Below are 15769 nucleotides of genomic sequence, written 5' to 3' on the forward strand. Positions count from 1 at the left end.
TTTTTTTCTCGAGCTTGCCATCCCATTTTTTCCCCTTCTCTTCGCTCAGTTTTTTTTGTCTTTTTTTTTCGTCAATATTGTTTAATACTTTCACATTTCTTTCTTTTTTTTTTTTTGTTCGTTTTCATCTTGTTTAGAAATAACATGATATACGGCACAAATATATGAACTTAACGCACAGACTTGGGCTTGATATTATGACTTGGTGCTGTCTTGTTATGGCCTGCACGTTCGTGGTGTGCCGTCTCGTACTGTTCAGCGATGGCTTCAGCCTTATCCTTCGGTGGAACGTATTCCTCGTTGTCTTTGGAAGGCATTGTGTTTGTGTTAGTGTTAGTGTGTTTCTTTGTTTGTTTATATCTGGTTTGCTTTTCGTTGTCAGTATACGGAAAATTTATTTGTGATTTAACACATGTTTCACACATATATATACACATACGCGTGTAAACCATAACAATAAGAGAGAGAGAGAGAGAAAGAGAAAGAGAAATATATGCATATATACACACTGATCAGAGAAGTAAAAAAAAAAGGAAAGATAGAGAAAAACAACTGGTGTAATACAAAGAAAGATTTATCCGCAACTACAAAAAAAGGGGAAAAAAAAACACACATAATATATATATATATTTTTATACTATGTGTCATTATTATAATTATTGTATGTTTTCTTTGATTTGTTTCTTTTCTTCCTCATTGTCATTCTCCTCCGCTTTTATTCCTTCTTCTTGAGATTCAGACGCTTCTGATTTCCCCATGTACTTCTGCCGTCTTGTCGATATGTGTCTTGTCTGTGTGGGATCAAATCCCTCCCCTTCAGAGTCTGAGAGTGCCCACGCTGGTGTGGGCCGCAGATAACCGTCAGCCGTAATGGTGGAAGAAAGAACAGGATCAAGAATCATTCTGTTGAACTTGTCAAAGTCAATCCATGTGTGCCATTGACCATCAAGTCTAAATCTTTTCTGCGCTAATAGAATACAACCAGAGTGTTCGTGCAAGGATGCAACTTCATACTCTTTCCCGTCAAAAATACTCTCACACAGTCGTTTACTGTACGCCTTCAGTTGATCCCACGAGGGGACATTCTTTATTCGTAGTATAGTCCGCATATCTCCAGAAAAGGCAGGTGTAAGGCGTTTAAGTTCAATAAAGTTTGGTCTACCGGTTTCAAAGATGTTTCGATATTCTGGAATATTTTCTTCACTCATATTAAATCCATTAATCATAGTTAAACGAAAAACTGTTCTTTCCTTCTTTTCTCTCATATGAAGTATACTCTGGTTAAATCGGTCCCAAAAATCAGGAAAAACTGGTCGATCTAAAACCTTCATAACTTCCTTATTAGGTCCATCTACACTCAAATATAACTGTGTAACAGGTTTTAATTCCTTCAACGCATCAGGGAATTGACCATTGTTTACAAGAAATGTTGATATTCCCTTATTATGAAGGTTGTGAATAAATTTATTCACATATGGATACAAAATAGCTTCTCCAACTAAAGAAAGTGCACAATGTTTTGGATTCATAGCCTCATCTAATCTTTCTTCTGTTACCCCAGGCATACCCATCACACCATGAATAAGATTCTTATGACTAGATAACATTCCTTCCACAATAACTTCTGGATCATCAATTTGCCATTTCCACTCTGTGGCTGTAGGGTTCGTATTTAATCTCCAACAGAAAACACACTTATTCGCACAAGCCATACTTGGAGTTGCCTCCATACAACGATGCGACTCAATTCCATACATTGTCCACTTGTAACAACCGCCTCTTCCACGCATCATGGACTTTTGCCAGCGGCAGAGTTTAACTGCACTGTGACTGCCTACCAGAGTGTACATGGACCCGAGTGTCTCACGGCGTTTGTCCGACAACATGGGACGACAACTCTTCTCAATAGTTTTCATTTGTCTACCAGCAGCTAAATAATAGCGAGAAGAAAAAGAAAAGAGTACACTCGTTTAAAACACGTTATTTTGCCGTTAGTATTTATTATTTATTGCTCATGGTAGTATTAGTAGTAGTGGTATTATCTCTCTTTATCTCTCTCAAGACCCCATATATTGGGAGGCAATGTCAGAAAAAAAAAAAAAAGTCGCAGCAGAAATAACAACAATAATAATAATAACAACAATACGTACAAGAAAAAAAAAATATATTATTAATAATAATAATCAGCAAAACTTCTTATCAAAGTGCTAGCATTGATGTAGTGGCAAACCAGTCCAATGGGATAATAAGGAAATATGAAAGGAAGACTACAACCACACCGCAGAATACTGAAATTGGTAAAGCTGGAAGTGCTCGATTTTCACTCTTAAACAACAGTAAATTAACAAGTGTACCAATGAGACCTATGAGAACAGCTACAATAGACATCACCCATGGCATAAATGCGTAAGGAATTGTTTTTCCAGTCAAAAGACTAAAAAAAACAATATCACCCAATCCTAATTTAAATGGTAAACCCATCAGTGAGTTATAAAAACGAGATGCAGGAGAAATTTTGGCAGATCTTTGTGCGTTAGAATTATTCTTTTTCCCTGCATGAGCATCATCATTTGTACACATTTCTTCCTCTTCTTCTAGTTCTCTCCTATTCTTCTTGGCACGTGCCAATTCCGCCTCATCTGAAGTAGAATACACCAAAGCCGGAATTGGTTCATTTCTACTAATGGAGGTATTTATAAGTAATCGAAGTGGTCCATATGGACACAAAACAGCAAGCACATCATAAATGGAGATACATACCAGTAATGACCATGTAGTCCACTCTGGAATAAAAGTCAACAGCCATGCCATCACAATGGATGATACCACAAAATACACCTGGGCGAGAACTAGGTGTGAATAATAAAAAATTGAAATGACTCCAACAACGACAACATTCCAAAGAAGAAATACAACTGTAATAATATCATACGGTATTTGAAATCGAGTACAGATGAGATCGAGCCAAACCCACAACATGGCAAAAAGGACAAAAGTAACGGATAAAAGCATCCAGGCAAATAAGATAAATTTACAGTGACACTTGTAAAGTATCACAATAAGAAATGTAATAAGTGTAATACAGCCTACAAATATAAAGGCATTTAACACAGAAGACCCAATTTTTTCACCAACACTCTTCTGATTGTCCTCATTCATAACAACAAAGAGAGGAGACTGATGCTGTCCAGCGTACAAACCAGACAAATTAAGGACACTCCATGAAACAAATAACATAGTTACCAAGATAGGAAGTAACAATCCTACTACGCGTTTTCCAAGTAAATAAGCCACATCATCATCTTTTAGTTTTTCTTGATCTGCAGAAATATCCATGATTCTAGAGGTAATATATTCAAAGCACTAATAAAGTAAAATAGAATAAAAAAAAAAAAAAAAAAAGATTTGGCAAATTTAAATTACAATACAAGATATATATACATATACATATATATATATATATATATGACAGTACCAATAAGAAGTTTGTGGAGAGAATAACAGAGGTTGCAAATACAGAAATATAAACACTTGGAAAAAACAAACAAACAACACATACACAGAACAATACACGATATCCGTCACAATTACGCCTTTTTTTTTTTCTTTCTTAATTAACTTTTGATCGGATACCCCTCTCGTTATCAACATGTCGAAAAGGAGACCTTAATTCGGTTTGGAAATTAAGCTCTTCTTTTTTTTTTTTCTTTTACTACATTACTTCTAAACGGTTACGTTAACGCCTAAGAGCGTGATATAATAGAATATTTATCCACCTATGTTTTCTCTACTTATTTTCTTTCCCTTTCAAAAGTTTTTTTTTTTTTTTACTCTTCCTTTCTTTTTCTTTTTTCGTTGCCGTTGCTGTTCTTGTTCTGTTTGTTTATTTTGTTTGTATTTATTTCATGTTCCCCTACCGTCTCTACTAGGCTACGAGAGTGAAGGCGGCACGAGAGCGCCCGGCGGCTTATACCGGAAGTACACATAGGTTGGATAGGCCATTCCCGCAGCGAAGATGAGGGCCGTCACGGCGGCGATGCCGAGAAATGCCGTTAGACCTTCACTCTCCTCAAACGGCACCCGCACATTCATCGTGAAGAGACCGGGAATGATGCAAATGGGCATCGTCACTAACGACATCTGCGTCATCACATTATTGAGAAAATCCATCCAATGGCAATGCTGCAGTAACCGCATGGAGACACCACCAACAAGACTCATGCTGGAAAGATTGAGCACATCACGGCCTTTGCGTAAACGTTCAATAGAAAGCAACAGTCCAGAGAGTAATCTCTGATAACGACCAACAACACTGGGTTCAGCCGCAATAAAAATACGTCTCATCACTGGAAGTATAAGTTGTTGTAGTAATGACTCTTTAGCCAAAAAAGCGGCTTGTAAATAAGAGAGTCTGTGGCGCAGAGCCTCAATGCGTCGCAACAAATCCATCTGATCGCAGCGTGAAGGTTGAATTTGAAGTACCAACTCATTCACGCTATCGACATCAACAAGTATGGATGATGGTTCCTTCTGATACTCCTTCACAAAACTGCTAATGAGGGAACATACAAAAACGGAAACAGGTTCTGAATCTGAGGTTGAAGAAGATAATAATGATTCCATCTGTGCCATGAGCTCTTCCTTTCCTTTAAATGGTTTACGGTGAATTGTAAGTAAAAATTGATCAAAAGCGATTATAGAAACCATCACAGTTTCGTCTTCCTCAAGACCTATGACATTTGTACTATCCTGTTTGGCAGCAATATTAATACAAACATATCCACAAGATGGAAATATCTCAGCACGTTCAGTACTATTTTTTCTCTCCCTTACGTCTTGTTTCGTAGACGAATGAAGAGGAAAAAAAGAGAGAACCTTGTTAAGATCGGCTTCGTTATCCGTTTCAATATCGAGCCATGCAACATCAGTAGGCCCATTACTCTTGTTAACCGCATCGGTATTGTAGGATTCATCATCATCATCATATAATTCTGCCACTGATGGAACAAAGAATGTTTTGTGATGAAGTGGTGCAAATGAAAGCGTTTTAATAAAATTCTTTACTTTTTCAAATTCATTTAAATTAAACCTTTGCATAGCCTCTGCGGTGCCGTTTCGGCGTAGCAACAGCCGGGCCTCGCCAGGGCATACAGTACTATCAATATCTGTCATCTCATCAACTTTCAACGTACGAACGACACCCCAAAACAGAAAGAAGGGGGAGGGGAAAAAAAAACATAAAAAGAAAACAATAATAAGGATAATATTATTATATTATTATCCCTTTCTTTTTAATTAAAAAAAAAGGTATACATCACACAAATTCAACACAAATATAGCAGTAAAAGTATATATATATATATATATATATATACTTCTGTGCGCAGAAGGATAAAATAATAATAACTCTCAATGATTCAAAAAGAAGCATTCAAAACTCAAACACATACTTTCTCATCTCCAATATCTAATTACAACCACTACCTTTCATACGAATACAATTTCGAGTGGAAGGCACTGAAGTTTTTTTTGCGGTTTCTATGTGCAGTGGTCCCACAAGTTGGGTCCCACGATACCAGGCATCACCCTCCCAAAACTCTCGACTTTCTTTTGTGAATTTCGGATGACTCAAGATATCCTCTCTATAAATGACTGCTCTCTCCGCACGGGATAGTGTCGCAAGGTATGGATTACTGATTCCTTTTTTGTTACGTTTCTTCTCTAATGCGCGCACCGTCTGTGGGTCACTCCTCTTTGATTGAGAAGCTTTTGTGGCGTTTGGGTCGTCTATTTTTAAATCCCAGCAGAGTGCGGTTACAATCTCTGGGATCCCTGTGGATTTGTCTAATCTCTGATGGTAGTAGTTAAGTTTTCTTGTATCTATTCGATCTTGAAACCTGTGGTTGTCCACTCCACGTAAGTGTTTGGCGGATCTCGCCTCCTCCGCAAGTGAAGAGGTGCCGTGCCAAAAAGGCAAAAAGTCAGCGTCGCCGACACGTTCATTTGATGCCCGCTTTTTTGCAAACTCGACGGATTTCTGTGTTTTGGGGGTTTCAAAAGGCGGGGGATTGCCCTTATAGTCTATCTTACTGCGCTGAATCAACCAGTGCAGACGACTTAATGAGATATTCTCTTTTTCTTTTTGTTTCTCAGCATCATTCGACATGCGACTAGTTGATTGCTTTTTTTTTTTTTTTTTTGTTTTGTTTTGTTTTGTTTTAAGGAAAAGAGAGAAACAACAAGAACAAAAAAAAAGAACATGCAAAAAACAAAAAAAATTAAGAATATTTCTTTTCCCCCTTGTAGTCATTTGTTTATCCCACACATACCAACACAGAAAAAAAAAAAAATAGAGATATACACATACGTACGATCACACAAAGACATCCCTTCCCACCCCTGTTCCTTTTTTTTTTTTGTTTTGATTCTTCTGAGAAAATAACGTAAGCAACACTCTTCTTTAGACATACTGCTAAAAACAGTGTCCGCCAATGACAAATTAGGCATCTTCAATTTCATTATAGCAATTATCACAGACCCTTTCGGGTTCAGTAAATGTAGATTCTGGTATCAAGCATGTCTTGGATGAACAAGCATGGCAGAATACGTTCCCACACATTCGGCAGTGATGTCTTCTTCTCCAAAACCTAAAAGCAGATCCACAATTTTTACAATTGTTAACCGTTGAATCATCCACCCATTCTGTTTTCCTGATCCAAAATTGTTCTACATTAGTTGTTGTAAGAGCCTCAAAGTCAATACCAGCAAAAAAAGGATGCTTATGTACCTCATCTCTACTAGGTCGTTTTTTGGGATTTTTTTCGAGAAGTTTTGATATGAGATCTTTAGCGTCATTACACATATCCTCAGGATATTGAGGTTCTTCTTCAAGAATACTCTTTATAAGTAGATATTCTGTGGGTTCCTCAAAAGGTCGCTTTCCCACCAACATATGATATAATACACAACCACACGCCCAATAATCAGATGCCGTGCAAGTATAGTTATCTTGCAACAGTTCAGGAGACATATAATGAGTTGTTCCACAAAATGTTTGGGCCCTACCCTTATTACTTTGTTCTCCTTCTGGACGTTCATCTACAGACTGACAAACCACTGCAGTACCAAAATCAATAAGCTTTATGTGTTTATTACTCATAAGCATAATATTTTCTGGTTTAATATCTCGATGGAGAATTGTAATAGGTCTAAGAGGAGCATTGGGAACAATTGGAAGAGATTGCTTAGGTGCATGATGCAAATACCAGACGGCGGAAAAAAGTTCTGCTAAAACATAACGTGCCGCATCAAGAGGAATTTTTTGACGCAACTTTATTGCGTGAAGTAATTCACCTCCATCACATAATTCGGTAACGTACATAAGGTCATCAGATGTTTGCATAGAAGCAAGAAAACGAATAATATTGGGGTGATTACACATCAAAAGCATACGTGTTTCTCTTCGTGCTACTTCAGCCATACGATTCCTTTCTTCGTCTGATGGTGCAGTAAGAATTTGTCGCTTTGAAATAAGTTTCACAGCATACCGCACACCAGTTGGAATATAACGTGCAACCAATACTTTACTAAAAGCACCGGTTCCCAACGTTCTCTCAAACTCAAAATCATCTGGCACCATTCGAGTGGTCGACATGATTGCGGTGTTCTGCTTTTAATTGAGTACACCACACACCCAACACGAAAGGGATATATTTGTATTTCACAATTCTTTTTTTTTTTTTTAAAAAAAAACTGAATATATCTCTCCTAAGAAGAGAATATACAAAATATATAAAAATATACGAATATCCTTCCTACTTTGGTTAAACCCTGCAAAACAAATAAACAGAAAACAAACAAACAAATAATATTCTATGAAGTTCCAAAAAAATTCCAAACAATTGTTCTACGTCTCAAAACAGAAAAAAAAAAGAAGGATAAACACTAAATTCTCTATTCTGTCGTAAGAATCACCCGGCAGAACTTAGAAAGTGGGAGATTCCAAGGCCCCTTTCTCTCCAGACCCTTCCGCAAGGAGGGACCCCAAAGGGATGGATAAGACAGAACGTAAAAAAAAAAAAAACCTCAATCCTTTCTAATCGTTCTGACAGAGGCTCTTTCTGACCACAACAAAACCGAAGGAAAAAAAAAGTTTACAAAACCCAGAAAAGACTGGACTCTCGTAGACCAAATCCGGATACATTTTCTTTTCACAAGCTTCTATCCTATACTATTTCAAGAATGAAAATAGGAAAAAAAAAGCAAAGGAAGAGACAGTACAAGAAGGAAAATCACAACAAAACAAAAATAAAGAAAGCGAAGAGAAATCTGGTTGAGAGACAAACAAACACTTTTTTTTTTTTCTCTTGGAGAAAGGAAGAGAAAATTTTTTTGTATCCTCAAGAGTCTATCAAAGGAAAATAAAAGAAACAGAACATCCCAATAAAAGAGGGAAAGTCTAGCAAAAAAGAAAAAAAACACACACACACACACAGAAATAATTTCTATACTATTTTATCTAATCTGTTTCTGTCACTTGTTGGCGACGTTTACACTCTTTTCTAGGCACAACTCCTGGTAATTCTCTCTCATCTGTTGATCGTCTTCCTGCGGATGTATCTCCGCTACTTCGTGATGCTGGTTCAGCCTCTTCTTCACATCCATTTGAGGCAACGGAACGGACATCATTATCGCAGCCATCCACACATCGGGAGTCCGCTTGCATTCGCGCCTCCCACTCTTCAATTGCACCCTTATCACGTCGTTCACTCCCAGTACGTTGTCCAACTTTCTTAGCTTTACTAGCAATATTCTTAAAGTAATCTAACACCACCTCATCTCGCAACCATTGCTTATATTGCTGATAACATGTTTCAGAAGTTATTTTTTTAATGGGTCGCTCAGTTGAATAATTAAGTTCACCAAGACAAAATGCCAAATTTCTTGCCATTTGACGTTTCTTCTTTCCACGTTCAGAATAAGATTCAAAACGTTGACAAAGTCGCTCTATAAGCGATTCCGTGGGTTTATCACCTTCAACACGTTCAAGCAACGAACGCATAGCCAATTGAAACTTTTCTGAAGGTACAGATTGACTTAATTGAGCAACTAACGGAGGAATTAAATTTCCCGTTTTCTCTTTTTCTTTCAAAGCCAAATTTTGAACAAATGTCATGGCATTATTGGCAATAGATTCATCTGGATCTGCAACAAGTTTGATTATTGTATATAAATGATCTCGGATACGAAGCATTTCTCCAAGTACCAAATGTGAACACACCTGAATAGTTACGGCACGAACTCTTAAATCATCATCGTTTAAAAGCTTAAAAAATCCAGTTGTAGGAAGTTTTAAATATGGACCAAGCAAATTTGGATGTACACAAGCCAAATCACCCAAGGCAATAACTGTATTTGTTTTTACAACCCAAGATTCACGTTTATCAGATACAATATTAAAGAGAAGATCAAGATTTTTTTCACAAAAAGTATCACTTACAACCATTAATTCAGAAAGAGCCATAACTGCAGAAACTCTTTCTAAAATACCATTAGTAAAATCTTCTGCTTTTCGCTGACATGTTAAAACAACATCTTTGGAAAAACGATGCCATATAGAGCCTTCTGTCATAATAGCATGCTTACGTCGTTGAGCTAATTCTTGAATAGCATGTCTCTTATATTCGTGAGATCCAAGACCAAGTTCTTTATGCATAGTATCTGCATCTCCATTATTATTTAAGTCATTTGTTTGTCTTCTTGACATCGCTTCTGAATCAAGTTTTTTTAGTTGTAATCGTTCAGCGGAGTCTATAGCAACAAGTTGCTTTAATGCAGTTCGTCCCAATATAAAGAATAGTTGTGTTAATGCATTAGGATCATTCTCAATTCTTTTTCCGATGTAATCCAATACATAAGTATAAATTAAAGCAGGAACTTCACAAAGAGCATGAATAACATTGATTGATGAATCTGCAAGAATTAACCAAGAATTTATTGCAGTTGTTCGTCTACACAAATGAAATACAAGTTGTTCTAGTATAATATTTTCACTTGGTAAAAGTTTAGCTGATATAGGATGAAACTGTGGATCTTGACATTCACTTTCAAGACTTTTTAAACAATATGCTAAAAGAACATTATCTTTTACAGCATCTAAACGTAAAAATTCTACAACGTTTTCTTTTCTACTACGAAGTTCTCTCCAATCATGCTTACATAAAAGACTAAAAAGTCGCATAGCAGTACGTCTATCAGTTAATGAAGCGTTATGATCAAGTGTTCCATCTGCAATTCCCCAAACAGCATCCATAAATTGACCTGATATAATACGTGAGAGTGATGGATTAGTTTTTATAAGACTAAAAATTCGATCCACTGCACTAATATCACCTTCTGTTGCACCACGTAAAAAAGCAATTAGCTTTTGAGCACTTGCTGTATTTTTCATTAATGATGATGATGATGATCTTGTGAATGCATTAAAAACAACTTCTACAAAAGCATCACGTACGGCACATTGAATTTTAATTTCTCCTTCATATATCATAACCAAAACACGAAGAAAAGCTTTTTCTGAACCCTCAATTCGGTACTCATTGCATGCAACGATTAATTTTATTGCTTCTATAGTATCCCGTTCAGTACGACTATCTAGTAATGTTGTAGCATGTGTCAATGCTTTATTCATTAATTCAACAAACTCTAGTGCTTTTTCATAAAAAATAACTCGATTCAATGCTGAACTTTGTTCTTCTGACAAAGGCAAACGCACTGTTGTTTCTTCTTCTTTCCCTTGAAGTAAATCATTTGTTTGAGTTTCAGTAGGTCGAGAAGTATTTTTTAATTCATCTAAACATGTTTTATATGTTTCTTCAGAATCAAAAAATTTTAAAGCTGCGGTTGATGCTTCTTCAAATTTTTCTTTTATTAAAGAGCAATTTAAAACATGTCCAAACCAATTTTTGCGTAAAATTGATGCAATAACTTGAAGAGCTGAATCTCTTACAAGGTAATTTCGATCTTCAAGTCTTCCTACCACAGCATTTGTTATAGCAAGATGAAAACGTTTAGGAACACCTCGAGCATCTACTAACCTTTCCCACATATGAACTGTATGATTTCGAACAAATGGATTACAATCCATTATACGAAATAACATTTCATTAAGGTATTTATCTTTTAGTTCTTCTTCACCTTCTGTACTGCGAGTAGGACCAGTATATCGTTGAATTATCATTTCTGCTATGCATGTTATTACAGATTTACGTACCTCATAGCTTTCACTATTAATACTTTGAATAATAACATCTGACATTCGTATAGTGACACTAACACACTTTCGCGCAACTTCACTAAAAAATAATGCGGTATTTTTTGCAGCTATAGCATCATTAGACACATCATGAAGTGAAGCCGCAGCCATTCCCTCAATAAGAGCTGTTATAATTTTATTAGAAGCGTCACCCATTATATCTTCACTTTCTGCTTCTGAAACAAAACGAATAAGAAATTGAGCTGCAGATTCGGTTTTTAACGCTAGTTCAATCATTGGTGAAACAAAATCAGATGGTTCAACTGTTTCTCTGTTAACAATATGAGCAGATACTTTTAATAATAAAACGGCAATAGCACCTGAAACTGATTGAGCATCATTTTGTACGTTAGCTTTTTGAGTTATCATATGAAGTAGCATTCGAAGCATAAGATTTAGCATAGATTCTTCTATATTACCTGCCCATAAAGTAATTAAATCATGTGAACACACATCTATTAATGCAGTAAGTGCTAGTTCACGTCCATCTTGATCTACACCACTACTATCTTCACCTATACCACTTTCCTGTTCGCTTCTCGCTCGTCTTCGTTTGCGTATACTACGTTGTGAAGAAGAAGAAATATTTTCATCATCTTCAAGAGCTGGTGCACAAGATAATAGTACATTGCATAAAATAAAAACGTACATTTTAACAGTAGAACGTAAACAAAGTACAAGTCCATCGTTAATTCCACCATCTGCTTTTTTTCTAAAGTAGGTTACACAAACTTGAAGAAGTTTTTTTAAACGTTCAGAAACTTCATGACAAATTTTATGTCTTGCTTGCTTTGTAACAAGATGAGTTGTTTCACTATTTTCAAGGGCCTTAATATATGAAAAAAGCACCGCGAAAAGTTCTGGTTTAGAAAAAAGAGCTGTGGGTGATTTTTCTCTATGCAGACAATCAAAAAGTCGAGTAAGATCGTCAAGTTGTTGTCTAGGATGAACATCAAATTCACACGATTCCGTAATATGATATTGATTTAGTCCAATTTTTTCAATATCCTCTAAATCTCGAGCTCGAGAAGGAACAAAAAACTCAAGCATATCATTCATTTCTTCTATTATGAATGATTTCCCTATATATTTTTTTCTTTTCCTTTGCTTCTGTTGGTCAACTCCTGGAAAGAGCTAAAAAAAAAAAAAGAAAAAAAAGAAAAAAGAAAATAAAATAATAATAATAATAATAATAATAATAATAATAATAATAAAAACAAAGAAATAAGAAGGGACAGAAACCCTTTTTCTTCACGATGTCACAACAGTAAAAATAAAATATTTTTGAGGAAATCACCTCACCCCACCCCCAAAAAAAGAAAGAAAAGAAAAAAAACTGATTCCAAAGGCAGAAAAAAAAAAAAACGAAAAAAAAAAAAATAAATAGAAAACGAAAACGTACAAAAACAAATGGCAAAAACAAAACAAAAAAAAAAAAAAAAAACGCTTGCAAATAAACAATTATAAGCACAAAAACAAAAAAACAGAGGTAAATATATATCAATTATCACAACTACTTCATATTTTTAATCCCAGTTCGTGACCCTGTAATATGGCCCGCTTCGCATCTAACTCATTAGCTTTAAAACAACCACCAATCAAATGATATTCAACACCTTTAAGTCCTTCAAGAATTCTTCGATCAGATTGTTGACCATGACAAAAAACAATTGAATCAACATCTAATTCATGGAGTTTACCATCGATGCTATACAGTAGAGTTTTTCCATCAAATGATTCATAGTTTACGCCACATATTTGTCTTACATTATGAGAACGAAGTTCAAGACGATGAATCCAACCAGTAGTAGCACCCAATCGGGCTCCCATTTTGCCCTTACTCCGTTGAAACATGGTAACATTGCGCTTCGGATTGCCAATATTTGACTTTTTTAAGCCTCCTGGAACGATAAAATCAAGATCTACTCCCCATTGTTTTGCAAATTCACTTGGATTTTCTTTACAATACTTGGAATAAATCATTTTATTATGTTCTTCTACAAGAAAATAAGCCACATCAAAACCAATTCCACCTCCTCCAATTACAGCAACGTTCTCACCTACATCAATCTTCCCAGATAAGACATCTAGGTAAGAAAAAACATTTTTTAAACCCTCTACACCTTTAATAACAGAATTATTAATTTGCCTAGGAAGACAACCAGTAGCAATAATAATTTCATCATATCTTTCTTTTTTCAATAATGCACCATCCGCTTTTGTTCCAAGACGAATAGTAACATTTTTAAAGGATGCCAAGGAATTTCTCCAGTAAAGAATACTACTCATATATTCACCTTTTCCTGGAATTTCTTTTGCCAGATTAAATTGACCACCAAGAGAATTTTCCTTTTCATATAATGTTACATTATGACCTCTTTCCGCCAAAACCAAAGCACAAGAAGCACCACTTGGACCACCTCCAACAATAGCAATTCTTTTTTTTTCTTTTGCAGGAAGAACTCTTCGCTCTTTTTCATGACAAGCTCTTGGGTTTACAAGACAAGATGATAACCTACCTTTAAAAGTATGATCCAAGCAAGCCTGATTACATCCAATACAAATATTAATTTTATCAACATTACCTTCAATGGTTTTTTTAACAAAATAAGGGTCACTCAAAAAAGGACGTGCCATCGCCACAAGATCGGCATCTTCTCGAAGAACTTGTTCAATAACATCAGGATGATTAATACGATTAACTGCTATGAGAGGTACTTTAATACCTTTCTCTCTTAGATATTTTCGGCAAGCAGAAGTTGTCCAAGTAAAACCAGCACGAGGAACAGAAGTGGCAATTGTAGGTATCCTTGCTTCATGCCAACCAATACCAGTATTAATAATATCTGCTCCAGATTTAGCTACTTCTTCAGCAAAGGTCCAAGTTTCTTTTTGAGTTGATCCATTAGGAATTAAATCAAGCATAGAAACACGAAATATAACTATAAATTCCTTTCCCACAGCTGCACGAACAGCTTTTAAAACTTCTAGAGGAAATCGAATTCGATTTTCAAATGATCCACCATATTCATCTCTTCTCTTGTTCGTATGCTTCACTATAAATTGATTAAGCAAATATCCCTCTGAACCCATAATTTCAACTCCATCAAATCCAGCATTTTTAGCAAAGACGGCGGCCCTTGCAAAATCTCTTATAGTTTTTCTTATCCAAAGTTTTGGTAATGCAATTGGACGTAAATAATAATCTTTAAAAGGCCATATAGGGCTTGGTACAGAAGAAGGAGCCACACACAACGGACTATAGGCATATCGTCCAGAATGTAACAGCTGCATCACTATTTTCCCTCCTTCCCTGTGCACAGTATCAGTAACCGGTTTATACTCCAGTGGATCGGAATGGGAAGATATACTGGGTGCAAAAGGAGTAAGTTTCCCTTCAAAATTAGGCGAAAATCCACCAGTAACAATTAAAGCACATCCTCCTTTCGCTCTTTCACCATAAAAATCACACATCCTCTGTATTTTTTCACCCTTTACATCCTCCAAACCAGTATGCATACTGCCCATAATAACACGATTTCTTAACGTTGTAAAACCGAGATTAAGGGGCTGAAGCATTCTTTCATACGGGCGAGACATTTTTTAGTGGTAGAATCGTTGGTTACCTTATCCAAATAAACACGAAAAAAAAAGAGAATTAAAAAAAAAAATTCCCTCAAAATTACAATTAAAAAAAATAACAAATGGATCACCCAGCAAAAAAAAGGGTAAATAAAACCAATACAATTACCGGGTAAAAACCCGAAAACGGCACATATGTATTTTTTTTTTTTTTTCACTTTGTACCACAAAAAAAAAAGAAAAAAAAAACACTAACGAGTGAACGCCACCCGGGAAAAATCAAATAACACACAAACGCCAATTAAAACAAACGGGAAAAAAAAAGCGGGAATGTGGGGAAGAAAAACTTCAAACAACTCCCATCTCACAACAATAAAACCGCAGCCCGCCCCCGCACAGCACCCAACAGAAAAACCAATCACCAGCAAAAAGCAATCCCCAAACCCAGAAAAGGCGCGCCACCCCACGCGGCGACCGCCCGCCCACCACCTCGACCGAGGATGGCGCCGGGGGAGCGGCACGCCCTTTTTCTCGTTTTTGGGGGCGGCCGCCCCGGTTTCTTTTCATTCCCCGGCCCGCGGCGCGTTCTGAGGAAAATCCTTTTTCTCGTGTGGGATTGGGTTCCGGGCTGGGACTTTGTTTTTCTTCTTTCTTTCTTTTCCTTCCCCTTGGCGGTGCAACGAAGCTTCTGGTAAGTGGAACTGTATACGCTGCTGCTGCTGCATGTGCGCCGCCGTACCCGCAGAACTCGCACAACTCTGTTGTCTTCCTCGACACGGCCGTGCAGGAAGGCCGCACGTGGTTCGGCACCTCGTCGACAGAGCCTATTGGCCGTGTCGAAGTGGAACTCTTCGACGACACAGTGCCCATTAC

General features: G+C 36.6%; 8 protein-coding genes across 8 annotated transcripts; all 8 read right to left on the bottom strand.

Moving 5' to 3' along the window:
* Window positions 1–656: 656 nt before the first annotated feature.
* Window positions 657–1916, bottom strand: TM35_000182760 (putative radical SAM domain protein; the record flags this gene model as incomplete). Its single annotated transcript, XM_029026589.1, has 1 exon — window positions 657–1916. The coding sequence occupies one exon, from the start codon at window positions 1914–1916 to the stop codon at window positions 657–659; it is 1260 nt and encodes a 419-aa protein (XP_028882285.1).
* Window positions 1917–2199: 283 nt separating this feature from the next.
* Window positions 2200–3336, bottom strand: TM35_000182770 (presenilin-like aspartic peptidase; the record flags this gene model as incomplete). Its single annotated transcript, XM_029026590.1, has 1 exon — window positions 2200–3336. One exon carries the CDS (start codon window positions 3334–3336, stop codon window positions 2200–2202), a length of 1137 nt encoding a protein of 378 aa, XP_028882286.1.
* Window positions 3337–3930: 594 nt separating this feature from the next.
* Window positions 3931–5172, bottom strand: TM35_000182780 (putative zinc transporter; the record flags this gene model as incomplete). Its single annotated transcript, XM_029026591.1, has 1 exon — window positions 3931–5172. The coding sequence occupies one exon, from the start codon at window positions 5170–5172 to the stop codon at window positions 3931–3933; it is 1242 nt and encodes a 413-aa protein (XP_028882287.1).
* Window positions 5173–5467: 295 nt separating this feature from the next.
* Window positions 5468–6166, bottom strand: TM35_000182790 (uncharacterized protein; the record flags this gene model as incomplete). The annotated part of the gene is made up of 1 exon (XM_029026592.1): window positions 5468–6166. One exon carries the CDS (start codon window positions 6164–6166, stop codon window positions 5468–5470), a length of 699 nt encoding a protein of 232 aa, XP_028882288.1.
* A 333-nt stretch (window positions 6167–6499) lies between these two features.
* On the bottom strand, window positions 6500–7639 carry TM35_000182800 (protein kinase; the record flags this gene model as incomplete). Its single annotated transcript, XM_029026593.1, has 1 exon — window positions 6500–7639. The coding sequence occupies one exon, from the start codon at window positions 7637–7639 to the stop codon at window positions 6500–6502; it is 1140 nt and encodes a 379-aa protein (XP_028882289.1).
* Window positions 7640–8518: 879 nt separating this feature from the next.
* On the bottom strand, window positions 8519–12373 carry TM35_000182810 (putative condensin subunit 1; the record flags this gene model as incomplete). Its single annotated transcript, XM_029026594.1, has 1 exon — window positions 8519–12373. The coding sequence occupies one exon, from the start codon at window positions 12371–12373 to the stop codon at window positions 8519–8521; it is 3855 nt and encodes a 1284-aa protein (XP_028882290.1).
* Window positions 12374–12832: 459 nt separating this feature from the next.
* On the bottom strand, window positions 12833–14914 carry TM35_000182820 (2,4-dienoyl-coa reductase FADH1; the record flags this gene model as incomplete). The annotated part of the gene is made up of 1 exon (XM_029026595.1): window positions 12833–14914. One exon carries the CDS (start codon window positions 14912–14914, stop codon window positions 12833–12835), a length of 2082 nt encoding a protein of 693 aa, XP_028882291.1.
* A 330-nt stretch (window positions 14915–15244) lies between these two features.
* TM35_000182830 (uncharacterized protein) lies at window positions 15245–15766 on the bottom strand (the record flags this gene model as incomplete). The annotated part of the gene is made up of 1 exon (XM_029026596.1): window positions 15245–15766. The coding sequence occupies one exon, from the start codon at window positions 15764–15766 to the stop codon at window positions 15245–15247; it is 522 nt and encodes a 173-aa protein (XP_028882292.1).
* Window positions 15767–15769: the final 3 nt, after the last annotated feature.

Source organism: Trypanosoma theileri (genome assembly GCF_002087225.1).
Source record: "Trypanosoma theileri isolate Edinburgh chromosome Unknown TM35_Tth_18_V1, whole genome shotgun sequence".
Taxonomy (NCBI): Eukaryota; Euglenozoa; class Kinetoplastea; order Trypanosomatida; family Trypanosomatidae; genus Trypanosoma; species Trypanosoma theileri.